This window comes from Mobula birostris, chromosome 14 (genome assembly GCF_030028105.1).
Source record: "Mobula birostris isolate sMobBir1 chromosome 14, sMobBir1.hap1, whole genome shotgun sequence".
Taxonomy (NCBI): Eukaryota; Metazoa; Chordata; class Chondrichthyes; order Myliobatiformes; family Myliobatidae; genus Mobula; species Mobula birostris.
The window spans coordinates 72,270,690-72,297,132 of record NC_092383.1 but is presented as its reverse complement, the minus strand read 5'-3'; the positions used below and the strand labels follow the sequence as shown (position 1 = coordinate 72,297,132).

General features: G+C 41.1%; 1 protein-coding gene across 5 annotated transcripts in view; it reads left to right on the top strand.

The window, feature by feature from the left end:
- The window catches only part of celsr2 (cadherin, EGF LAG seven-pass G-type receptor 2), a 363,567-nt gene that overhangs the window by 176,744 nt on the left and 160,380 nt on the right, over positions 1 to 26,443 (top strand). For all 5 annotated transcript variants that reach the window (XM_072278658.1, XM_072278655.1, XM_072278659.1 and 2 more), the window contains one exon: positions 1,537 to 1,759. In XM_072278658.1, coding sequence (XP_072134759.1) covers positions 1,537 to 1,759 — 223 coding nt within the window. The remainder of the gene's footprint in view (positions 1 to 1,536; positions 1,760 to 26,443) is intronic.

Genomic DNA, 26,443 nt, shown 5'->3' with positions numbered 1-26,443 from the left:
AACCTACCAACCGGAACACCCAGAGGACACATGTGGTCGTGGGGAGAACGTACACATTGCTTACAGGCGGCGGCAGAACGTTGTGCTAACCACTATGCAACCAAGCCGCCCCTGTTAAGGATGTAAAGGAGGAAAGAGAAACTGGAGGGAGCGAGTATAGGACCCCTCAAAGTGAACATGTTTGTGTGGAGCCGCAGGAGATGGGCGAGGTCAAGTGGAGTTTAATTTCGATAAGTGCGAGGTGTTGTATTTTGGGAAGACAGATCAAGGTAGCATTTTCACTGTGAACTGCAGAGCCCTGCGGAGTGTTGTGAACCAGGAGTAAAAATACATAGCTCCCTGAAAGTGGAGTTTCAGATGGACAGGGTGGTGAAGAGGGTTTTTGGCACGCTGACCTTCATCAGTCAGGGCATTGAGTAAAGAAATGGGGAGGTCATGCTGTGGTTGTACAAGATTGTTACCATCAGGTAGGAGGTACAGAAGCCTGAAGGCACACACTCAGTGATTCAGGAACAGCTTCTTCTCCTCTTCCATCCGATTCTTAAATGGACATTGAACCCTCGAACACTACTTCACTTTTTTAATATGTATTATTTCTGTTTGCACGATTTTTAATCTGTTCAATATACATACTGTATACTGTGATTGATCTACTTATTTTTTTCTTCTATATTGTGAATTGCATTGAAATGCTGCTGCTAAGTTAACACATTTCACAACACATGCCGATGATAATAAACCTGATCTTGATGCTGGTGAGGCCACAGCTATAGGAAAAACGTTAGTAGACAGAAAATAGTGCCGAAAAGATTCCATCCAGTTTCTTTTTAGTTCATTTCAGCTCCCATGTGTGACTTCATATTATAGTTAATCTTTTCACCCAAGAACCAATTTCCATCTCTTTTAAAGTTTGCAAATAGGTGCAAGTAAACATTGGTCATGTTGCTATTCATGTGGAAATTAAAGTACTGGGCAAAAGTCTTAGGCACATATATATAGCTAGGGTGCCTAATACCTTTGTATAGTACTGTAATTTTCAACGAGGAGTGGAGAATGAGTTTGTATATCTGGCAGAGCAAAGGATATTGGGAATAGTGAGGATGGAGCACCAGGCTAGAAGGAGTGCCAGGGGCTGGTGCAGACACACCCAGCCCTGAGACATCAGGCAAGGTCATTTGAATCCAAACAATTCATTTATCGACCATTACAGAATGTTTCCCACACCCTGTCCATGATAGAGACCCATAACAGAATCAGGTTTATCATCACTCACGTATGTCAGGAAATTTGGATCTTCTGCAGCACCAGCAGTGCAGTGCAATTACGTAAAATTACTACAGTACTGTGCTAAAGCCTTACGCTCTCTAGCTACGTATATGTGTCTAAGACTTTTGCACAGCACTGTCTATATTTTGCTAGAATGCATTATCTCACTAGTTAACGCTGACTATGAGCTGTTAATTGCTGTAACTCTGAATTCATCTAGTTACAACCAGATCCCTGTACTGAAATGAAGCTGATTTATCTTTTCTTCAGGTAGTTACTGTGAAGTGAACTCTCGGTCGGGCCGGTGTTCTCCAGGAATCTGTCGGAATGGCGGGGCATGCGTGAACCTTTTGGTCGGGGGTTTTAAATGTGACTGCCTGCCGGGAGAGTACGAGAAGCCGTACTGTGAGATGACCACCCGGAGCTTCCCTCGGCAGTCCTTCATAACCTTCAAAGGGTTGCGGCAGCGGTTCCACTTCAGCATCTCGCTCACGTAAGTGAATTGCGCCTGATTGGGAAGCTTGTTACAGCCATGTGTATTTGACTGTCTCTGAAGCTCACCACTCCCCGGACAATGGGCAGAACATAAACCCCAAGTAATCATTAAGCATCTCCAAGCATCTTTCATTCCTATCAGATTCTATCATCTGCAGTCCTTTGTCGCCTCCACATATTTCCTCTCAGATCCCTATTTCCACTCTTCCCTCCTCCGTCTGCCTATCACTCCTGGATCCACCTATCACTTAGTAGTTCCTACTCCGTCCCTTCCCGTCACATCATTATACTGGCTATCTTGCCTCTCCTCTTTCAGACTAGATGGTCTTGACCAGAAATATGATTCTCCATTTACCTCAGATGCTACCTGATCCACTGAGTTTAGTGATCACTTCGGATGCCAGCATCTGCAGTCTCTTTGTGCCTCCTGTGAGCAATGTGTGAGTAGATCTCAGCTCAGCTGTCAGAGTTAATGGCTGTGAGCAGTGGGGAGGCTGTGCGTTACCAACCATCAAGATAATGATATCCACCAGATAATTTCAGTGCAAGAATAATGATGTTTAAGCCCCAGTATTAAGTAAACCTCTGCCCTGTTCATTCAGGCACTGTTCTGGGGTCATGTCTGATGATGTGTGCTTGAGGTTTTGGGTGTCTGTGGACAAGACTTGCAGCTTGTACAGCCACAGGTGATATTTTAGTTCAGATCTGTCCTGTCAGGAACAGATGCAAGCTAAATACTGTACAAAACTCAAACACTGCCGACGACACCATTAGCTGTAAAACGAGTAGATTCCACAGATAAAACACTTTCTTTCAGCCACTAAACCCTTGCAGCTGCCCGAATGTAACTTGAGTGTTTAACTCCGTGCTGAAAAGGAAATTTAAGGATGGGTATGACAAGCCATAACAGGTTGAAGAACATAAGTAATGACAGCATGACTAGGTCATGCTTTTATTCATCAGGATCATGGCTAACCTAGAGGGTGTTAGAGTCATGGTTAATTTACAGGACTAACAGCCCGAGTTCTGGACCACTGATACAGAATCTCACCACAACAGCTGGAGAATTTAAACTCCTGCCATTAAATAAATTATTTTTTTTTTAATAGCAAGCTTGAGTGATGGTAACTATGATAAAAACCCACCTGCTTCACTAATGCCCCGTAGGAAGATGAATCCTGCTATCCATACATGCCCTTTGTGGCTCTGGGATTACCTAAGTGATTGATTCTCAGTTTGGGACCAATTAATGTTGAACAATAAATGTCAGCGTCCAGTGAACTAACAAATTAAAACCAAACATGTACCCCCGCATTATTTTCCTGCTTGATTTACATCGCTCATTTTCCCCCCAATTTCAACAGCCAATCAAAATCAAATGTCATTGTTATCACTGATTGCCTTTTGACATTCTTCCTTCGCAAGGACTTTTAAAACTCTTTTTTAAGAGATTGATTAATTGCAATCTAGCAGTCACCAGAAAAAATAATCAAATGCATCATGATTTTCTTTGTTGTCTGTTTTCTAATCAATAATCCACATGGGGAATTGTGCAAATTTGTGCTTGTTAGAAAGTGTCTACGAACTGCAGTGGTAACAAGGGCAGCTATGACTACACGTCCCAGAGGTACCAGGCAGAACAGACAAAACAGCTCTTGCTTATTAGGAATGACAGCCACTCAGTTTGGTTTAACAATATGCGACATTTACTTGCAAAATCCATGTAAAGGTTAGTAGTATTGCCCATAAATATGCTTGAAATCTATTGTTTTTGCTCATCATAAGTGTCATTCTCAGAAGGTATTCATCATTGACAGAGCCATATAATGAGTGAACTTGTGCAGCAGAAGGGAAGAAGGAAGGGAGAAACAAAGCACAGTTCGTTGAGTTTCTCATTGTGTTACAGCTCTAGATGAAAGCATACACTCAGTGGCAACTGTATTTGGTACACCTGTACATCTCATTAATGCAAATATCTAATCAGCCAGTTATGTAAGCAGCAACTCTGTGCATAAAAGCATGGTCAAGAGGTTCATTTGTGGTTCAGACCAAATATTAGAATGTGCAAGAAATATGATCTAAGAGACTTTGACTGTGGAATGATAGTTGATGCCAGACGGGATGGTTTGAGTCTCTCAGAGACTGCTGATCTCCTGGGGCTTTCACACACAGCTACCTCTAAAGAGAATGGTGTGTGTGTGGGGGGGGGGGGACATCTAGTGAGTGGCAGTTCTGTGGGCAAAAAAGCCATGTTAATGAGAGAAGTCAAAGGAGAATGGCCAGACTGGTTCAAGTTGATTGGAAGGCGACAGTAACTCAAATAACCACACGTTACAACAGTGGTGTGCAGGAGAGCACCTTTGAACATACAACATGTCAAACTTTGAAATGGATGGGATACAGAAGCAGATGACCACATAAAGCAGTAGGCCACTTTATTACGCCACTCCTGAAGCTAATGAGTATATATTAAGAACCTTCCCTGTTTGTAACAGACAGAGCTGAATCATTTGATACAGATATCAATCACATTCTATAACCCTTGGGTTATCTAGTAGCTTGGTTAGAAATTGTTCTACATCTCTTAGGATGTAGCCTTCTTCAGGGCAGTCAATATTTTTCTCTCCTTTCAGGTTCTTCAGTCAGTAAACTTGAAGTTTTAATTCATTCTAGAACAATCAACACAGCTAAAAATTGAAATTTCAGTGGCATTGATTTATACCTTTCTTAAGCTCTTTTCCCTGAGGTTATTTATTTTTTCTGCATTCTTCTTCCACCTTGTACTTCCTGGTTAGCTGTGGGAATTGAAAAATTAAAGTGAGGAAGATCGGAGATAGTAATGAGATCAGGTCATCCTAACATTCAAAGATAGTAACAAAGGCTTGTCATTAAAAATTAAGCCATCGTGGTTTAAGTAAGTTGTACCTCTGTGATTGCTTAGCTACTTCTCCCGGCAAACTGAGCTTTTCAGTAGCTACGAGAAGTAGTGAGGAGAAGGTGAAAATTAACAACATGGAGCACAGCCATGAGCGATTGCAAATTTTCAGGTGGGAGGCAGCAATTCTTTGAGAGCCTTGTTGAACTGAAGGAGAAAACAGGTTTCCCCCGCCATCCGAAGGTAGAGCGTTCCTATGAAACGGTTCGTAAGCCGAAATGTCGTAAAGCGAAGAAGCAATTACCATTTATTTATATGGGAAAATTTTGTGAGCATTCGCAGACCCAAAAATAACCTGGGTGCCTCCCGGCTACCGCTGTACCCCTGCATGCTTCGCGGATCGGTATCAGTTCGCTGCCCGGAGGCTGGGGGCCACTGCACCACCCAAACTCCAACGACCCAGCCTAACACACCATCATCAGTGTGCTCGGCGCTGTCTTCCTGATTCCCGTAAGTGATACTACACTGTACATACATTATTTCTACTTTATATCAGCTGTGTATTTTTACATATTGTTTGGTATGATTTGGCAGCTTCATAGTTTAAAGGTTACTGGAGAGCGCTTTCGCCGTGTTTCTGCGGAGAGCACTTGCGTGAGATTTTCGCTATGGAGAACAGTTCAGGCAATGATTGTGGAAAAGTATTTCTACTTTATACAGACTGTGTATTTATCATATCATTCCTGCTTTTACTATATGTTATGGTTATTTTAGGTTTTATGTGTTATTTGGCATAACACATAGACAAGCTAATTAATTAGGTGCCACCCAGCACGTAATTGTCAGCCCAGATCAGTACCGATTGCATCATCTCTGATCTGTGCCGACATTTATGTGTGGGACGGCACCTAATTAATTAGTATGTTTATTTCGGCTTTTTTCTTAAAGATGTGCTGTGTGCCTCCCGGCTACCGCTGCATTTTCCGCGAATCGGTATCTGTCCGTGGCCCGGGGGTTGGGCTGGTGGGACACTGGGGTGTCATCTCTTCGTCTGTTTCCATTAGAACGGGTGGCTCATCTTCTCTTCGATGTCGAAGGTCGAGGTTCGTCGTCTGCTGTGGCTGATGTGGAAGGCTTGCTTGACTGCTGAGCCTTGCGCATTTTTCTATCATACAGTTCTTTGTAAGGACTCAAACCATCTTGCAAATATCCCCTAAACCTACGTACCCTTTCAAAAATAAAGTCGTACTTTATCATTGCAGCGAAAATCTCACGCAGTGGCTTCACGTTCATTTCGCTACTGCATTCGGTTTCGATTGTTATCCTTTCCTCTTCCAATTGCATCAGCTCTTCATCTATCAGTTCTTGGTCATGGGATGCCAAAAACCTCTTCAACATCATCTTTGTCAGCTTCCACAAGCCAAACTCACGTTGTCCTTGCTTCGTTCACCACGATCGAAACGCTTAATTATGTCTAGTTTTACGCTAAGTGTGACACCCTTACGAGCTCTTTCAGGCTTTTCCAATACCTCAGAACTCATCTTGCAAACGTCTGCTCACAGGCACGTGTTAAAGCAATGCCGTTCCGAATCTGGGGGAAAGTGGCTGCTCGGGGTGCACGCTGATTTTTTCACGTGCTGCTTTTTTTCATAGCGAAAACAGGGTACTAATGTAGGTCTTTCGTAACAGTGAGGTTTCGTAAAGTGAACATTCGAAAAGCGGGGGACACCTGTACATAAATCCACTACCAAAGCAAATCTTACTGCTGTTATAATTTGGATAATATTATGAATGATGATCTTTGAGGCCCTCTGTTGACCATGGATCTTGTGTCCTAACTGTCTCTGTGATACGCGATCCGACACTCAAGCCAGGGCAGTACGATATGGGGAGCAAGCGGTTGTCCGTGCACCAGGCTCCCCCTCTCCACGCAGCTGATGGATCCAAAGGAACGGCAGAGACTGATGTAGATTGGTGTCAGCAGCATCGCAGGAGTTGCCAGTCAGCGTTGAACTCATCATTGGCCTACCTTAGGGACTCCAGTTCCACTATTTTCCCTTGGGATTTACTCCCGAAGCCTTCTCATGAGTGAGTGTAGCCACAAAGCAGCGGAGATTTGAGATCAGTGTTTTCCTTCTACATGAGCAGCCAACAAAGACTGAGGAGCTCCATCTGCCCAAAGTAACTGGTTTTAAGGCACCAGTAACTTGCCTTTGCCCCTTTTCCACTGTGTTGGCGCGTGGCCAAGTGGTTAAGGCGTTGGACTAGTGATCTGAAGGTCGTGAGTTCAAGCCTCAGTCAAGGCAGTGTGTTGTGTCCTTGAGCAAGGCACTTAACCACACATTGCTCCTGCACGTTTATAGCTCAGCGGTGGCAGTTGGTGCAGTATGGACAAGACAAGACTGGGCTTAGTAGCTAACTAGGAGCTGGATTTGGTTTTCAGAGGCTATCTGAAATGCACACCATTGTAAGCATTTAATATGTAGTGGGAGCTTATCCCCACTACCTCCTCCCAGCTATGCCAACCTTAAGGAACTGATTATTAACTGTCCAGCTCTTGGCTCCATCCCTCCCTCTCCTGTCTTCTCCTATCTTTTTGGATCTCCCCTCCCCCTCCTGCTTTCAAATCTCTTACTAGCTGTTCTTTCAGTTAGTCCTGACGAAGGGTCTCAACCCGAAATGTTGACTGTACCTCTTCCTAGAGATGCTGCCTGGCCTGCTGCGTTCACCAGCAACTTTTATGTGTGTTGCTTGAAATTCCAGCATCTGCAGATTTCCTCGTGTTATCTTTGACTTGCTGTTTCATTTGTTTGATGGCCTGTTTGATGCTTCTGTTGTTGTGATACTTTGATGTTGGATGTTGTTCCAAATAGTACACTTATTGGACTGAATGTTCCAATAAACTAATTTTATAATGAATATTTCTGATACTGATGCCAGTGATCGTGCAAATTAATTTTGTGTCTTGTCATAAAATGATTGTGGCTATGCTCTGTTTGAGGAGAGGCTGAATTTGAATATGTGTGTTACTTCTTTCATTTTATTGGAGGTAACTATATAAAACTGTAATCCTTGCCAATTAACTTATTGTCTTCTTGAATTCTTCAGACTATTATCTCTGAAGAATAGAGGCAGTAGTAACTTCTACAGTGCTTTTAGTCTTGCTTTTTATTTTGAGTGGATTCTTAGAGGACTACAGAACAGAAACAGGCTCTTGGGCCTATCTAGTCCATGGTACCCAGGTCTTCTGTCAAGTCCGATCTATCTGCACATGGAATATATCCATCCGTGCCCTCCCATCGATGTACCCAACACCTCTTAAATGTTACCATTAATAACTTGCTTCCGATGGCGGATCCTCCACACTCTCACTACCCTCTGAGTGAAATATTTCCCCCTCCAATTCCCCTTAAATATTTCACCTTTCACCCTAAACCTATGGCCTGTAGTTCTAGTCTCACCAAAACTGAGGGGGGAGAGGGTGGGGGAGGCTCATCTATACCCCTCATAATTTCATGTACCCCATTCACCTGCTGTCCAGGGAATAAAATCCTAAGTTATGCAACCTACCGCAGTAACTCAGGTCCTCAAGCCCTGGCAACATCCATGTAAATTTCTCCGCACTGATATCTTTCCTGTTGTTAGATGACACAATATTTTAAATTTGATTTCACCAACATCTTATGAAACTTCAACATCCCAATCCCAATCCCGTGATTTATGACATCCAACGTGCCAAAAGCTCTCTTTACAACCCTGTCTACCCGTGATGCCACTTTCAAGCAATTATGGATCCATGTTCCTTGCATATAGATCAATAATTCTGCCACACTCCTCCATGCCCTATGATATTTTAACTATATTCCACAAAAGAAATTTTAAATTTCACAGAGTGCACAATGTGTATTATGTTGATTAGATAGTCCAAGTCATTATGGAAGCAATGTGAAGTATGCAGTAAACCATTTATCACTCGGCAAGTATTGCTGTCATTGTGTACACACACCATTGAGTTCCTGATGTACTCTGTGAACTGGACATTGAAAAATCATGCCAGGTTTTCAAACAACATATGGCATGTAATTCCTTGATATTGAGTTCAGGCATGATATTTAAAAAGATGCTGAATATATAAAGTAAAAAAAAAATCTGAAAATTCTGATATAGTACAGGAACAGATTAGTGGCCTAGGTGATGGAAAGTTCGGTAACAGTGGGAACCAAAATTGAGATCTGGTGAAGGCAAGGCTAAGGCACGAAATGGGAAATTTGTGCTGGGCATTACAAGGGACATTGCTGAATTTATGAACAAAGAGATTGCAGGCATATTAGATAAGTATGAAGTGGAACTACAGGACCACTTGATCTTGTTCAACTGGACGTTATGTCATCCAAGTAGGATACATTCTAAGTTCTTGATGCAAATAATTTTCAAAATAGTGGACCTGCCAGTCATGACCTTGCAGTTCTCAGTGGATCCAAGGATACCAATGGACAGTTGCTGCACAATATTAGAAAAATGGAGAATAAGCCTGGCAAACTGAAGTCGGTGGCATCAAAATGTGTCTGTGTAGTTAATAACAAGCTCTTTGGTTGATGGAAAGAGTGTCAATAATGAGAATATACATTTGTAAGGAAACTGCCAAAAATACCAGAAATGATGTGAAAAAGGCTAAAGAACAATGGCATATCAAGGTTTGGAATGCATTGTCCAAAGGGCTTGTGGGTGGAAATTAATTGAATGAGAAAAAGAAAATGGAAGGACATTGGTGGAGACCCTGCCTGCAATACTATGTACAGATTTGATCCCCTTACCTAAAGAAATGCAGTAACGTTGAAGTAAGCACAAAGGAGATTCTGCAGGCTTTTGTTCTATTGCCCTGTGATGAGGGCTGTCCCAGGAGGAGACACTAAATAGTTTGGGCCTGCACTCCTTGAAATCTGCAAAAAATAGGTGTACCTTATTCAAATATATAAGATCCCAAAGAGGCTGAGTGGGTGGTTATTGGGATAATTTCACTTGTGGGAGAATCACGAATGAACGTTGTAACCATAAGGAGCCAGTCATTTAAAACTGATGTACTAGAAGTTTCTTTTTGTACAGGGTGGAATTCTCTGCATTGCTGGGTGGTGGAAGCTGGCTCATAAGAAATATTCAGCGTAGAGCTGGATAATAAAAAACAAATTGATAGAATGAGGAATAGAGAAGTAAGGATAAATAGCACAAAAATGAGGTCAGTATAGATCAGCAATGACCCTTAAATGGTAGGGCAGGCTTGAAAGGTCTGATGGCCTAATCCCGCTATGTGTAGAAATCGCAGCGTCGTGGGACCAGCTGAGTTGCTCTTTCAAAGAAGTAGTAAGAAAAACGGACTCTTTTTGTGCAGCAGTTTTCTATGATGATGTGGAGCAGGTGTATATTCTTGTTCACGTGCACTAAGTACATACTTGTGCAGCAGACTGTCAATTCTACCCCGCTCCTGAAATTTACCTCCATTACAGTCAGTGAAACTAAATCTCAGAAGCTGAGCACAACACATTTCTGTCACAAAAATTGTGCATTTTTCACAGATGACCAATGGTTCATTTCTGTTCCTGTGGCTTAATACAGTGATACTTTAAGATGAAATTGACCCGTAAAATTTACATGTAATGTAGGCCACAGTGTGAAAATGGATGTCAGATAACGGTTCACACTCATTTGATGGAAGGTATTTTTTCAACCTTTTACCCAGAAATAAACAGCACTTTGGTCAACGGAATGGTGCAGTGGGTAGCTGCTCAAATTGACACCTTGTCCTGCTCATACTGGGGCTTAATGATTTGCTGGGAGAATATCTGATGTCAAAAGCAACATAAAAGATGCAAGAGATGTCTGAATTCTGAGGAAAGTTTTTGTTCATCCATGCTGAAAACATTGTTGACTGGTGTTTTTGTCGGCCTAATGTAACTCTAACTCTCAGGTTTTTCATTTTAAGGGATTTTGCTTTAATTGCTCCTTGGCTGTTTTGAACAAAATCCCTGAAGAGTGCTCCATTACTGAAATGGCATAATGGATTCTGTGTGAACTTCTGCATGGCCCATCCATCATGTAGTCGGCATCGATGCTATCTGGAAATACACATACCTTTTATTAGAAAGGCTTAATCTGCTTGCTTTGTGCACCATATAAAATATTTATATACTACATTGAGTCTGCTCAATCACTGGTGGAATCTCTTGCTTTCTTTCATTCTGAACATATACATTTAATAATTTCATGTGGGTTCAAAGGAATTTAATGATTTTGTGAAATTGAGGATGTTTGGGATTTGCTATAGTTCCATATGACTAAAAGTGCAATGGCAGTATGTTAATAGGAAAAATTAGAGTGATAGAAAAGTACAGCACAGAAACAGGCCCTTCAGCCCATCTAGTCCATGCTGAACCATTTAATCCACTTATTCCCAAGGACCTGCAGCCAGACCATAGACCTGCCATCCATGTCCAATCCAAACTTCTCTTAAATATTGAAAATGAGCTCGCATGCACCTCTTATGCTGGCAGCTCATTCCACACTCTCATGACCCTCTGAGTGAAGAAGTTTTCCCTGCTTCCCCTTAAACCTTCCATGGTTATTCTGATCTTGCTTGGATATTAGAATATCCATACAAATGTATTGTAGCTTATTATGCTAATGACGACCCAAAGACCAGCATTGATGTGAGAGGTACGAGGAAGAAAAAGTTCAGAAGGTAAAGTTGTCCTATTTCATTTAACTGAATTAGAAATGTGTGGAGTGCTAAAACGTGAAGTCACTGGAATGCTATTGCGGTAGTAATCAAATTATAGATTTGGGGGGATGGTGGAGCGGAAGATTGTTATGCATAGATTGTAACTAAGCTGTCTTGCCAACCATTCATTTTAGACCTCTCGGCTTAATTGTTTGCAATGAAGTACCTTCTACAACCTAACTTCATTATGAAGGGCAATTATATATTAAAGTAGTTAAAGTTTGGACCTAGTATTAATCCTTATAAATGAACTGTATCATTACTCATAACTTAGAATTGCTGCTTATTGCATTTTCTGGTTATTGATATTTTACCGCAGTGTTATTTATTCAATATAAAGCCACGTGAAGGGATATTTCATTCCTGTGTATTATCCAATATATTGGTTATTTTTTGCACAGTGTATCTCTGTATGTCCATGGTCTTCTGCTGCTGTAGCCCAGCCACTTCAAGGTTCAATGTGTTGTGTGTACAGAGATGCTCTTCTTCACATCACTGTTGTAACATGCTGTAATTTGAATTACTTTGCCTTCCTATTAGCTTCAACTAGTCTGGCCAGTCTCCTCTGACCTTTCTCATTAACAGTAAACACCAGAAAGTCTACAGATGCTGGAAATCCAAAGCAACACACACAAAATGCTGGAGAAACTCAACAGTTCAGGCAGCTTCTCTGGAAATGCATGAACACTTGACATTTCAGGCTGAGACCTTTCCTCAGGACTGGGAAAGGTCGAGGGCTGGAGAAGAATGCATCTGATAGGAGAGCAGAGGGGACTTTAGGAGGAAGGGAAGGAGGAGAGGACCCAGGGATAAGTGATAGTCAGATGAGAAGTAGTAAAAGGACCAGTGGTGAATGGAGGAAGGCGGGGGGGGGGGGGTTGAATTCGTCTACTGGAAGGAGGAATCATTAAAAAGATACTTTTGCCCACAGAACTGCCAGTCACTGGATGATTTTTGTTTTTGTCCCATTCTCTGTACACTCTAGAACGACTATTATGCTGGAAAATCCCAGGAGATCAGCAGTTTCTGAGAAACTCAAACCACCCTATCTGGCACCAGCAATCCTACCACGTTCAAAGTCACTTAGATTCTTCCTCATTCTGATTTTTGGTCTGAACAACAACTGACCCTCTTGACCATATCTGCATGCTTTGATGCATTGAATTGCTGCCACATGATTGACTGATTAGATATTTGCATTAATGAGCAGGTTTAAAGGTATACCTTATAATGTGGCCACCGAGTGTATACTAGCGTAGTTAGTATTTATGACCTAATATTAAATCTTATAAACTAACTACTGTATATTATTAGTCATTATGTGAAATTAGTTGAATTGCTGTTTATTGCAGTTTCTGGTCTGGTTGTTGGTATTTTACAGAAATGTTGCTCACTCTCTATCAAGTCATGTGAAGAGACATTGTATTTCTGTGCAACATCCAATTTGCTGGTTATTTCTTTCACTGTGTTTTGCACTGTGGATGAGTGCGAGCAGGTCATTCAGTCTCTTGAGGCAGTTCTGCCAGCCATTTAGCTCATGGTTAATTAGTGCTTCAATTCCATTTACCTTGCTTAACATCATTTGCACTGAAGCCCTTCCATTGTTTCAGCTTTGAAATTTTTAGCTATATCCTAGCGTCCACAAGCTGCTGAGGAAGCAAGTCCCAGATTGCCAGTGACTTCATTGTGAAATGGACCTTTTTTTCATCTTTAAATGGTTAAGCTCTAATTTTTTAAATCATGGTTTCTTATCTTAAATCTCCTCACCAGATTTTATCACATCTCTCTGCACTATCAAATTTCTTTAATACTGTGAAGCATCTTTCTTAAATCATCCTTGACTATGAAACTTAAGGAAATTCAACCAATGTTGAATCATAATGTAACTTGATACTAATATTGCACAAATGCTTAATATGCTGATTATAAATTTCTTTTCTCACTGTATTTCTTGAGATTCAGTGCATTCAAAATAACTCCATTAAAATGATGCAAGAGGCAATTAGGGCAATTGTTTTCAGGGCTTATTTGACATTTCTGTTTCACAGGGATAATTTCCTTCTAAATTTATATAATTAGGTGTCTATAAGTACCATTTATTAGCAATGGCTTCTATACCCTTGCAAAACAAAATATTGCAAATGCAAAAAGTAAAAAAGGAGAATTTTTCAGCTGATCAGACAGCTTTTGTGAACAGAATTAATGTTTCAATTTGATTAATTTTGATTGCAATCAGCAAAGTACCATGAACTTTTAACTGGAATAGACTTGTATCATTTCCCCCTAAGAACTGCATGTAATGAAAGCAACTCCCACTCATACAATACAAATAAAATTTTGCCTTGGAAATCTGGGCTTCCAGGCTAGTCTTTAACTGTTTTTTCACAATTTTATTATGATATTCCAAGAGAGGTCCAGTTTTATTTTTAGGTCTGCAGTCTCAATTTATTTGATGTAATGTTTCTTTTGCATTCAAATGTAATTCAATGACAATATGCATACACAATTTAACATAATTCTCCCAGGATATCAAAAAAAGAAATGTAAAACAGTGGATGCGAAATACACTCAGTGACCACTTCATTAGGTACAAGAGGTACCTAACTGTTGTGTATCTAGTATGTATGTATGTATTTATTTATTTAAATCTTGCGTCCATCCCACAACATGAAAGAGTAAAAATCTTTGTTCTCTGACCCTGTTGCAATGTACAGACATGAGAATTTATAAATCTAATGGCTTTTAGAAAGAAGCTCTCCCGTAGCCTGTGGTCCTGGCTTTCACGTTGCAGTACCGTTTGCCAGACAGAAGCAGCTGAAACAGTTTATGGTTGGTGATATTAGTTTGGTGATATTTGAGTAATAGTACAAATATATTGTTTGAGTCATTACTCTTTGTCGTCTGCATAATCCATTATGGGTTATCTGTAAACGTACATGAATGATATACATCATCATGTCACCATGTCATATGCGCGCACCACACTTCAAGTAAAAATGAAACTAAGATGCGTATTTCTCGGGTTCCCTTGTTTTTCTTTTGATTATTTTTATGTTTTGGAGTTACAAAACATAACAGTGGCAATAAGTAAGTTTTAAAATGAACGCAAGATGACTCCCTGCCTATTGAGTCGCGGCAAGACATTCAAATTTTTTAAAAAGTGCTCCATGCTATCTTCGCAAGAGAAGATGTTTGAGTTTATAAAAAAAAAGCAGAAAACAGACGAATTGACTGGTTCATAAACAATGTGTACTAGGTGATAGTCATAATTATTTTTAAAACAGCAGAAATGGCTGGTTACATCGGAAAGACAGACACGTTTCAGTGCACCAGTGATAACTGGAATATGTTTTCCAGTTAATTGAGCAAATCGAGCAGTATTTTGAAGCAAGTGAAATAGCCAATGAGGAGTGAGTGCCAGTTTTTCTGAGTGCATTGGCTGGGAGAACATACGATTTGCTGAGAAGTTTGACTGTTCCAACCAAACCAGCTGAAGTGAGCTTTGCTGATAACGTGAAAGCTACGCAGGGACATTTAGAACCTAAACCATTGTTGATTGCAGAACACTTTAGGCTTCATAAGTAGAATCAAATGGAAGAGGATTCTATTTCTGCATATGTGGCTGAATTCAAGAGATTGTCTGAGCATTGTCAGTTTAGTAATGGGATTAATGAAGCACTGAGAGATCATTTAGTTTGTGGAATCTTCCAAGAAAGCATTCAGAAACAGCTCCCATCTGAAGCACAACTCACATTTAAACAAGCAGATGAAAGTGCTGTATCAGTGGAAACTGCAGACAGTGATGCCATTGAGTAACAGTTAGGAATGAAAGTGAGCATGAACAGAATTGCAACATCTAACAGAAACCTGCGTGACCAAACAAATCATGTTACCATTGTGGCGGGGCTCACATTACACCACACCAATGCAGGCTTAAAGGTGGAACTTGCAGAAAATGCAACAAAGTATGACATATGTTAGGCAGACAAAAAATAAATGGACTGCACAGAGAAGAGAAAAGATAAAAAGTCTAATTGCAGTTTCAAAAAGAGCACTAAACTGCATACTGTTGTTGAAAAATCTGATGAGAGTGACACAGAATTGGGTAGCCTTGAGATTCACAATGAGAAAACTTAAAATAGACAAACAATATAGCTTACACCAGAAGTGAGCGGCAAATTAATTAAATGGGTTGGACACTGGCTCAGCTGCATCATTCATCACGTGAAATGAGTTTAGATTATGAGAGCACTCAGTCCTCTTTTATTGTCATTTAGAAATGCATACATGCATTAAGAAATGATACAATGTTTCTCCAGAGTGATATCACAGAAAACAGGACAAACCAAAGACTAACACTGACAGAACCACATAATTAGAACATGTAGTTACAGCAGTACAAAGCAATACCATAATTTGATGAAGAACAAGCCACGAGCATGGTAAAAAAAAGTCTCAAAGTCCTGAGTCGATCGACTCCCGAGTCCCTAATAGCAGGTGGCAAAAGGGGGAAGCTCCCTGCCATAAACCTCCAGGCACCGTCAACTTGCTGATACCTTGGAAGCAGCTGACCACAGCCGACACTGAGTCTATCCATCCGAAAACTTCGAGCCTCCGACCAGCCCCTCCAATACAGCCCCCCGAGCACTATCCTCTGCCAAGTGCCTTCGACCTCGCCCTGGCCGCTGAAACGAGCAAAGTCGAGGATTCGGGGCCTCCCCCTCCGGAGATTTCAGATCACACAATAGCAGCGGCAGTGAAGCAGGCATTTCAGAAGTTTTCCAGCTGTTCCTCCATACTCTCACATCTGTCTCCATGAATCTGTGGGATTCATTGCCACAGGCATCGGTGGAGGTCAAATCATTGGGTGTATTTAAGGTGGAGGTTGATAGGTTCTTGATTAGTCAGGGCATGAAAGGTTCCAGGGAGGAGGCAGGAGAATGGGATTGAGAGGGAAATGGATCAGCATTGATAAAATGGCAGAGAACTCAATGGGCTAAACGGTCTAATTCTGTTCCTATGTCATATGGTCTTATGAATTCACTACCTCCAAAGGGCTGCAGTGGCTCAATCGCTGAATGCTTTCAAAACAGTCACTAATAGATCTCTGGATTTTGTAAGAATCAAGAGAAATGGGGCAAGGTAGAAAAAGAGAAAATCAGTTCCCATCATTTTTGAAAGGTAATGCAGGCTAAAAGGCCTTTTATCACTCCAGTTCCTTAATGGCATGGCCCTGAACCTGACACTTAACCTTTGGGCCTACGAGAAGAGAGTCATTTAAATGTGCTAATTAAGATTTACCCAGTCCTTAACACAACCGGGAATGTAAGCTAGAAGTAAATAATATGACATAGTTCATTATTTACTCTTGCTTGCATCTTGATGCACAGTGACATGTAGATTGTGGTCCTGTTTCTTACGCTGGTTATCTTTCACCGGGCCTTTTGCTCAAACCCTGAAATCATGAAGAAGCCGCAGTTGATGAGACAGAAAGTCCTGCTCCTTCCATTCTGTTTGTGTTTTATTTGCGCTTTGGCACAGGTTCAAATAATAACAGCAGAAACGATGGTGCTTCATATAGAAATATATGATCCTTTGGAGAACAAAAGTAGCTCTTCTGGGAGGGCTTATCATCTCTCAGCACCAGGCTAACACTGCTGTAGACTGGCTCTCAGGTGAGCTGACTGGAAATTGCTGTAGCAAGGTTTCCCAGGTGATCACCAAGCCAGGTTGGTGGAAATAAGTGGTACATCCACAGAATTTATTGCAGGAAACCATTTGTCCATCTTGTCTATGTTGGCTTCTGATATACTAATGTCAGTCCTATCACTCCGCAACCCCCTCCACCTTTCCCCATATCCTTGAATGTCTTTTTCTCTATCAAATTTATGTCTTGACGGCTTTGATCAATTCTGTTTCTAATACCTTTAACAAGCTGTGAATTCCTGATACTGAGTGGGGAAAATAGGGTCCTTACTGACATCCTTATATCTTTTCGTCCAGTATTTTAAATCTGTGCTGGCAGGTCCTCACATCCTGGATGTATTTAGCATGGAAAGCCAGCTCTTTAGCCGAGCTGTCCAATCTGCTTGAATCTCTACCTGCGGGAAGAGTTCCTCCCCGCATTGGGCGGCAACCTTGCTGTTTCTTTTGTGCTTGTCCGTTTTGCGAGGCTGAGTTGCTAGCACAGGTGGAACTCATACAAGGAGCCGGCTGAATTCGAACCCTGGACCTCTTGTTCTGAAGTCAGGGCGTTGATGCTACTACACTACCAGCATAGACTGCCAGTAGGAAGAGCTTTCTTTTTATTTGCCCAATCTAAAACATACAGGATTCTCTGCACTGGAGTAATTAATATAACGTCTGTAGCATATGGTTGATAATTCTTTTCTATAAGCAAGCAGGAATCTTGGTGCTTTGGGGAAATGATCTTAAATCACGGTTTTGTACCTTGGCAGAACCCCTTTTAGTTAATCATACTGTGATGCCAGGCATGTGCACTCAGACTTGAGTAACTTATGTAAACTCTGATTCACTTCTCTTCAGCAAAGCTACATTAATTCTTTAGCATCTTGCAACCTCCCCCATCACCCACTATAACCTCCAGTTTGACAACTGTAACATGTCCACTCCCTGTCGCCTCCTCTCGGTAATATGCTTGTTATATTATGTAGTGTGCTGTGGAATCAGAGGTGAACCATGCAACAATAAGACATAGGAGCAGAATTAGACCACTCAGCCATTCAAGTCTGCTCTACCATTCCATCATGGCTGATCTATGATCTCTCTCAACCACATTCCCCTCCCTTCTTTCCATAACCTTTGATGCCCTGACTAACCAAGAACCTGCCAGCCTCTGCTTTAAATATATTCAACGACTTGGCATCCACAGCCATCTGTGGCAATGAATTCCACAGATTCACCACACTCTGGCTAAAGAAATTACTTCTTATCTCTGCTCTAAATGGATGTTCCTATATCCTGAGGCTGTGCCCTCTGATCCTAGAATCCTCTACTACAGTAAATATCCTCCCCACGTGCACTTCATCCAGGCCTTTCAATATTCAATAGGTTTCAATGAGATCACTCCTAATTCTTCTTAACTCCAGTGAGTATGTGCCCAGAACCATCAAACACTCCACATTCTTTAACACATTCATTCCTAGAATCATTCTCATGAAACTCCTCTGGATCCCCTCCAATGCCAGTTCATTCTTTTTTCAGATGAGGGACTCAAGACTCCTCACAATACACTAAGTGTGATCTGGCCCATGCCTTATAAAGCCACAACACCACATCCTTGCTCTTGTATTTTGTTCCTCTCAAAATGAATGCTAACTTTGCATTTGCCTTCCTTACCACTGACTCAACCTGTAAGTTGACCTTCAGGGAATCTTGCACAAGGATTCCCAAGTCCCTTTGCACTTCTGATTTTGAATTTTCTCCCAGTATAGAAAATAGGCTATGCCTCTATTCCTTCTACCAACGTGCATGACCATACACTCCCGACACCGTATTCCATCTACCTCTTCTTTGCCCATCTTCCTAGTCTGTCTTAAATCCTTCTGCAGGACTCTCTACTTCTTCACTACCTGCTCCACTATCTACCTTTGTATCGTATCATCTGCAAACTTGACCACAAAGCTATCAGTTCCGTCATCTAAATTGTGCACACATAGCATGAAAAGACCTCTGCAGAGCACCATGTCACCAGCAGCCAACCAGAATAGGCCCCTTGTGTTCCGACTCCATACCTCCTAGAAATCAGCTAGTCCCTATCTATGTTGGTATCTTTACTGTAATACCACAGGCTTGTTCATATCTTGTTAAACAGCCTCATGTGCAGCACTTTGTCAAAGGCTTCCTGAAAGCCCAAATAAGTAACATCCACTGACTTTCCTTTGTCTACCTTGCCTGTTATTTCCTCAAAGAATTCCAACGAATTCATCAAGCAAGATTTCCCCTTAAGGAAACTGTGCTGACTTTGGACTACTTTATCAAGCACCTCCAAGTACCCCAAAATGTCATCCTTAATAATTGAATCCAACATCTTCCCAATCATGGAAGTCAGGCGGACTGGCCTATAATTTCCTTTCCTCTGCCTCCCTCCCTTCTTGAAGCAAAACTCTTTGATTGTGACAGTACAGAGATTTTAAGAGAGTTAAAGGAAGTTTGGAAAGCAAATACTTGGTAGTATTACTGAAGGTGAGCATAATGCACTCAGTGGCCATTTTATTTGGTACACTTGTACGCCTGCTCATTAATTCAAGTTTCTATTCTGCCAGTCATGTAGCAGCAATTCAATGCATTAAAGCGTACAAATATGGTAAAGAGGTTCTGTTGTTGTTTAGACCAAACATTGGAATGGGGAAGCATCATGATCTAATTGAGTTTTACTGTGGAATGATTGTTGATACCTCGTGGGGTGGTTTCAGTATCTGAGAAATTGCTGATCTTCTTGGATTTTCACACACAGCAGTCTTCAGAGTTTACAGAGAATGGTGCAAAGAGAACAAGCTGACAGGAAGGTGACAGTAACTTGGATAACCACTCGTTACAACAATGGTGTGCAGAAGAGCATCTCTGAATGCACAACACACCAAGCCTTGAAGTGGGTGGACAACAGCAGCAGAAAACCACAAACATACACTTAGTAGCCACTTTATTAGGTACAGCAGTTATCTGATAAAGTGGCCACTGAGTGCTTTTTTTTCTCTAAATGTGGCGAGTTTAATAAATATAATAGGAGCGGGAAGTCACAAACGAGGACAGATATTGCTTGGTTTATGGCATTTAAAGAGAAGAATATTTTATTTTCCACAAAATCTGGATTTCATTAGCAATGCCATTGTGTATTGCCCATCTCTATTAGGATGAACTGAGCTGAGAAGCTCCCCCTTCCTGTCGGCTTTCTCTTCTGAAGTTTAGTGATTCCTGCGAACGCACAGAGAATAGATACTGATGGTCTTCTGCTTCCCCTTAGAACTGGCTATTCCTGAAACGTATCTGTCAAATCAGCTGAGTGTGACAAATATAATTAAACTAAAATTGCACTGCAATTTAGAAAAATCTGCCTTTGGCTAATGTCCTCATATGTAAGAACTCAGCCAGTAATCTTCGCCAGGGACACTGAAGCTTTGAGCCTTTCTGCCATTCCGAGCAAAACCGGTTAACTGGATTTCCCATGATGTGTAATGACAGTCCAATGTGTAATCTGCTTTATTAAATATTTATTTAAAAGGAATTAAATAACATGAATAAAAATTGGTATGAATAGAAAGTTGATCTTTTTTGTTTCTGTAGGCAACAAGAACATATTTTACTTGCCTGATTTGATGCAGGAAATTACTATGTCACATATTTGGAGGCACATAAAATTAATAGTTAGTCATTACATAATCACAATGTTTTGACTTTTGGTTTTAGTACATACTGACAATCTGAAAAAAGTAAATAGAATCTTGGATTTAAGGCCAAACAGATCAAGAAGCCCAATCAATTATGTGAAGTACAAAAGAAGGCATTGAAATTCAATATAGGTTTAATGACATTTCACTTGCATTAAAATCCAGTCTTGATTGGAGTCACATCTATTAACGTCAGAAGACTTGATCTAATGTTATTCAATTGGCTCATGATTTTATTCAACAGACTTGACCCTTGATCAAAGTAAATTAAGGAAATTAAATTATTCTAATTTGTTAGTTAGTTTTAGTGTATTTTTTTTACATTTCAAATGGTTCAATTTACAAAGTAATATCAGACAGCGTATACAGTATACAATCTGAAATTCTTGCACGTCACAGACTTCCACAAAACAAGAAATCCAAATATCAGAACCATGAAGCCCCCATCCCATCTCATAAGCAGCAGCAGAAGAATCGACCTTCCCCCTTCCCCGCCTTGCACCAGAAGAAGCACCATCACCCCCTATCACCATGCAAGCAACAGCAAAAGATCCCCAAAGAGACCTTGATCTAGTCCATCAAACACTACAGTCCATAACCCAGTTCTTCAATATCTCAAATATTCTCTCCTTCTCTCCCTCTCTCCCTCTCTCCCTCTCTCCCCCTCTCCCCCTCAGACATCCCACCCTGCAAAAACTCATTTCAGGGAGGTAGCACCATCAATTTGCGGGATACTCCCGGAACTTCCGGGAGAGGTGGGATGTTTGCAATAGAGTAGCTCCTTAGCAGCTAGCCAGCTAGTTTAAATAACGTTAGCTATGCTAATGAACGAGTGACACCTGTTAAACTCACCTCAACATGTCTTTTACAGTCTTAACCCACCATGGGCAATAGAAAAATCACTGTTGCAAACAGTGCAGCGAGCAACACTGTCATTATTTTTGACCCCTATTAGGCAGGGGTACACTTTAGTGTAGTCTGGGGTGACGTACGCTTTATATATTTTTTGGAATACTCTGCCACTCTGACTTTTTTTTTGGAACTCTCTCGCTCTTGCTTGCGCGCTCTCTCGACCGTTGTCGCTCTCTTGCACTTGCTTTCTCACTCTCACGCTTACTTTCTCGCTCTCTCGTGCACGCACGCTCTCGCTCTCGCGCTCTCTCTCTCTCGTGGTCGCTCTCACTCGCACTTGCTTTCTTGCTCTTGCGCTCGCTGTCTCTCGCGTGTTCTCTCACGCTCGCTCTCAAAAAAATCAATTTCTGGGACATTGTATATAATTTGCGGGCATCAGGGAGCCACTATTAATTTGCGGGAGACTCCCGGAACTTCCGGGGGAGGTGGGATGTATGCCCTCTCCCCGCCCTTCTCCCCCCCTCTCCCTCTCTCCCCCCTCTCTCCCCCCTCTCTCCCCCCTCTCTCCCCCCTCTCTTCCCCCTCTCTCCCCCCTCCCCCCTCCCCCTCTCCCCCCCTCCCCCTCTCCCCCTCTCCCCCTCTCCCCCTCTCCCCCTCTCCCCCTCTCCCCCTCTCCCCCTGTACCGCTTCTCCAAGCCCCCTGGCAAATATTTTGATAGAGAAAGGTACTTGACTCAATAGGATAAAATTCCCTGAATGTAGATATTGAAAATAAAACTGAGTGTTTGCAATATGCTATTTCTCTTGGGTATGTTCATGCTATTTGGTTTGCGAGATGTGCCCTGTTGTTTTATCATGGTTGTTGGTAAGGGATTCTAGAAGAGTGACTGTGCATTGCTGGAATTACTTCTGATTATGAGAATTGTGCTGACATATGTGCTGTATGTCATTTGGATCTCCAAACCCAGCAAGAATATCTTATTCTTCTTTTTGCATCACCAAATCATTCTATCAATGCTTATCATCAGGAAATAAATTTGAACTCCGTATGCAACATATTTTATCTGTTGTATTGTCACTTTACCAAGGAGAAAACAAGAATGGTTCATTTTAGAAGACAGTTTTAATTTCCATTGGAGAAGCATTAAATGCCATTGCACAGAGAAAATCAACAGCTCCCCACTTCAAAGCTTGAGTTGATATAATTTTGGATAAGGATTTATTCCTGAAAGGAATGAGAGGAAGGATATAGTCATTAAGGATTCTGTTTGATTGGCCTTTGAGTGACTGCTCATGGCACCAAACCTTACATGATATGAATGCTTATATCAAATTGCAAACACAATCTCCTCGATTGTACATGTGTAAAGAAATAGCATGTTTCAAGCACTCAGTTTTAATTTTCAACATCTACATTCAGGGAATTTGTTCTATTAATTCTCATTACCTTCCGATCTTGGTAAGCAAACAATTTCTGAATATTTAGCCTCAGTTCCACTTGTTAGGCAGATAATTTCTTTTTCATGCATACCAAATCTAGTCTTCAGCTGATGTGGGGCCTGAAGTGAGACCAAAATTCAAAGTTTTTACTTTGGTATTTAGTTTAATGAACTGTGTTTAATTTGGGCTTTTGGCCCATCCAAAGCACCAGACAGAGTGGTTTCCTTGGCCTTGATGTAAAAGCTGCCTAGATTTGTATCCTGTGAAACAACACATAGGATCAACCATGATTTTGTTTAACAGTGGGCTGGGCCTTAAAGCCTTTCTGACTCACTGCTGTCTGTTCATTTTTCGATTGAGTGCACCAACTTTGAAATACTAATGACGTTCCCAAAAAAAAACCACAACTGCCATTTCTGTGTCTAACTTAAGATATCTGAGCATTTTCAATTGAATTACTTTGGATAATTAGGGAAATTGGTGTGCTAATTATGCAGAACTGGCAAATGCCTTGGCAGAAATTTAAAGAAGAGTAAATGTTTTATTTGTCACAAGACCTAGACAATCAGAAAGAGGTGCTGGTGTTGCCAAAGAGAATGGACTATTACTTCAGTTTTACTTCGGCAAAAAAATCCCACTACAGGAGTGCATTTCTCATGGATACCAAAGTGCCCAAGAATGTATGCAAAATTGCTGCTATTTGGATTAAGCAGATTTTCAACCACGTAGCATAAAGTACAAACAAGCTTTGAGATCTCTAGATTTGGATAGAAGTCCATATTGAGCTACTAATTTGATAGCATAATTGATTCATCGTGTGAGTTTGATGAGGGAGGTAGAGGGCGTGGTGTGTGGGATGTAATTCAATCATCCTGTATGCAAAATGAAGTGCGATGTCTAAAATAAGCTCTTAGGATCTAACTAGAACAAAGTCAGGAAGTGCCAATCCTGTTATCAGCTGCAAAGCTTTGGAAAATCTTGCGCAACTTCTGTGACAGAAACACCAAAGAGGCTGAGTTTCCACACCATCATTCATTGGGTGTGGGCTGATGTTCTTTGTGCTGCAGTAGACATGACAGAAAATAATGAGCTAATAGAGTGGTGAGGAATGTTTATTTGTGTAAAATTTGTGTTTTTTAAAAAAAGTGCTAATCTTCAGAGTAAGTGCATTAAAATGCTTTAAATTTGCTGTGCCTGCACCAAGTAAGTTCATGTACTCCTTGCACCTCTAATGCTGAATTTATTAATCATAAAGTTGCCAAGATAAAGGAACAGTTGCTTGATTTTACACTGCGCATAAAACAGCTTAGCAACACTGGTGGAAATTAATAGGGTCTCCTGTTGACTAGAAAGGAACAGCATCATTGAAAGACAATCTCCTGACTCAGTTGTTTGGATGAAGCAATCTTAAAAACACTAGAGAGCTTGTCTATAGAGATGAGGCATATTATCGTGAAATTGTTTGACTTTCATTTGAGAAGCAGGTAACACGACAGGTTGAATTTGTCAGAGAAAAATATAAAAATGTTGAAGTAACACAGAAGCCGTGGCCATTCTGTCAAACAAAGGCTGGAGATGTGAGTTTATTCCACCTGTATGACTCATCGATGTAATGGTTAAACTGTGAGCTTCATTGCACAATTGAATTCAAATCACGGATGATAAGCAGCAAAAGACTCAGTGAGTAATATTATCATCTTAGAGCTTATTTCTAGAACCAGAGTTTATTGGCTGTCTTACTCATACTAGTGGAGTTTGCTTTCTAAAGACATCTCATTGGATGTGTCCTGAGTGACTTGTAAAAAGCTCTGGTTGTTTAATATGTCCCTTTTGAGAGTATTTGCCAGTTACATTAATTATTCTATTTTAATCTCAGTTCCTCACAGTTAGTTACAGTGTCTACAAACTTGAACTCACTCACCACTCTGCCACCCATATCCCAGTTCATTCTTGAGGCCCAACATCCTGATATGATAATATATCTAAATTAATATTTTCATTCTTATATTCAAATCTAAATAGCATCACAGGCACACAGAATTTAAGAAGCAACATTCATGATATAAATATGCAGCAGGTAGTGACCACTTCTCCAGCTGGTCCGGATCCTGCTGCAAGCTTTGATGGTCTTCCTCGTTATCCACTACGCCCCCAATCTTGGTGTCATCTGCAAATTTGCTGATCGAATTTACCACATTATCATCCAAGTTGTTGATATAGATGTCACAACAATGCACCCACCACCAATTCCTGCGGCACACCACTAGTCACAGACCTCCAGTCAGAGAGGCAAGTGTCTACAGCCACTCCCTGGCTTCTTCCTCGAAGCCAATGTCTAGTCCAATTTACTACCTCATCTTGAATACCAAGTGACTGAGCATTCTTGACCTATCTCCCATGTCAAAGGCCTTGCTAAGGTCCATGTAGGCAACATCCATTTCCTTGCCTTCATCAACTTTCCTGGTAACTTTATCTAAAAACTCTAAGATTAGTTAGAAATTATCTAATATTTACAAGGACTATTGCTACTCATTTCCTGTCTATCCAAATACTTTCATATCCAGTCCCTTAGAATACCTTCCAGTAACTTTCCCATTACTGATGTCTGGCTCACCGACCTATAATTTCCTGGCTTATTCTTTGAGCCTTTCTTAGAGAACAGAACAACATCAGCTATCCTCCAATCCTCCAGCACCTCATCCATGGCTAAGGATGTTTTAAATATCTCTGTTAGGGCCCCTGCAATTTCTGCACTTGCCTCTCACGGGGTCTGAGGGAACATATTGTCAGGCCCTGGGATTTATCCATCCTAATTTGCCTCAGGACAGCAAACACCTCCTCCTCTAGGGTCTATATAAGGTTCATGACCTCACTGCTGCATTTCCTCGCATCTATAGACTCTTGTGTCCATGTCCCTAGTAAATAAAGATGCAAAAAATCCACTTAAAATCTTCCCCATCTCTTTCAGCTCCATGCATAGATTATGACTGATCTCCCAGAAGACCAGTAATGTCCCTTGCTGTCCTTTTGCTCTTAATACATCTGTAGAAGCTCTCAGAATTCTCCTTCGTCATGTCGGCTAGAACAAACTCATGTCTTCTTTTAGCCCTCCTAATGTCCTTCTTCAATGTTCTCTTGCATTTCTTATACCCCTCAAGTACCTCATTTATTCATACCTGCCTATACCTGCTATGCATCTCCTCCTTCCTCTTACTCATGGCTTCAATATCTTTTGAAAATTACAATTCTCTCAAGCTGTTACCATCAAAATTGGCCTTTCTTCAATTTAGAATCTCAACCTGAGGACCAGGCCTCTTCTTTTCTATAATTACCCTG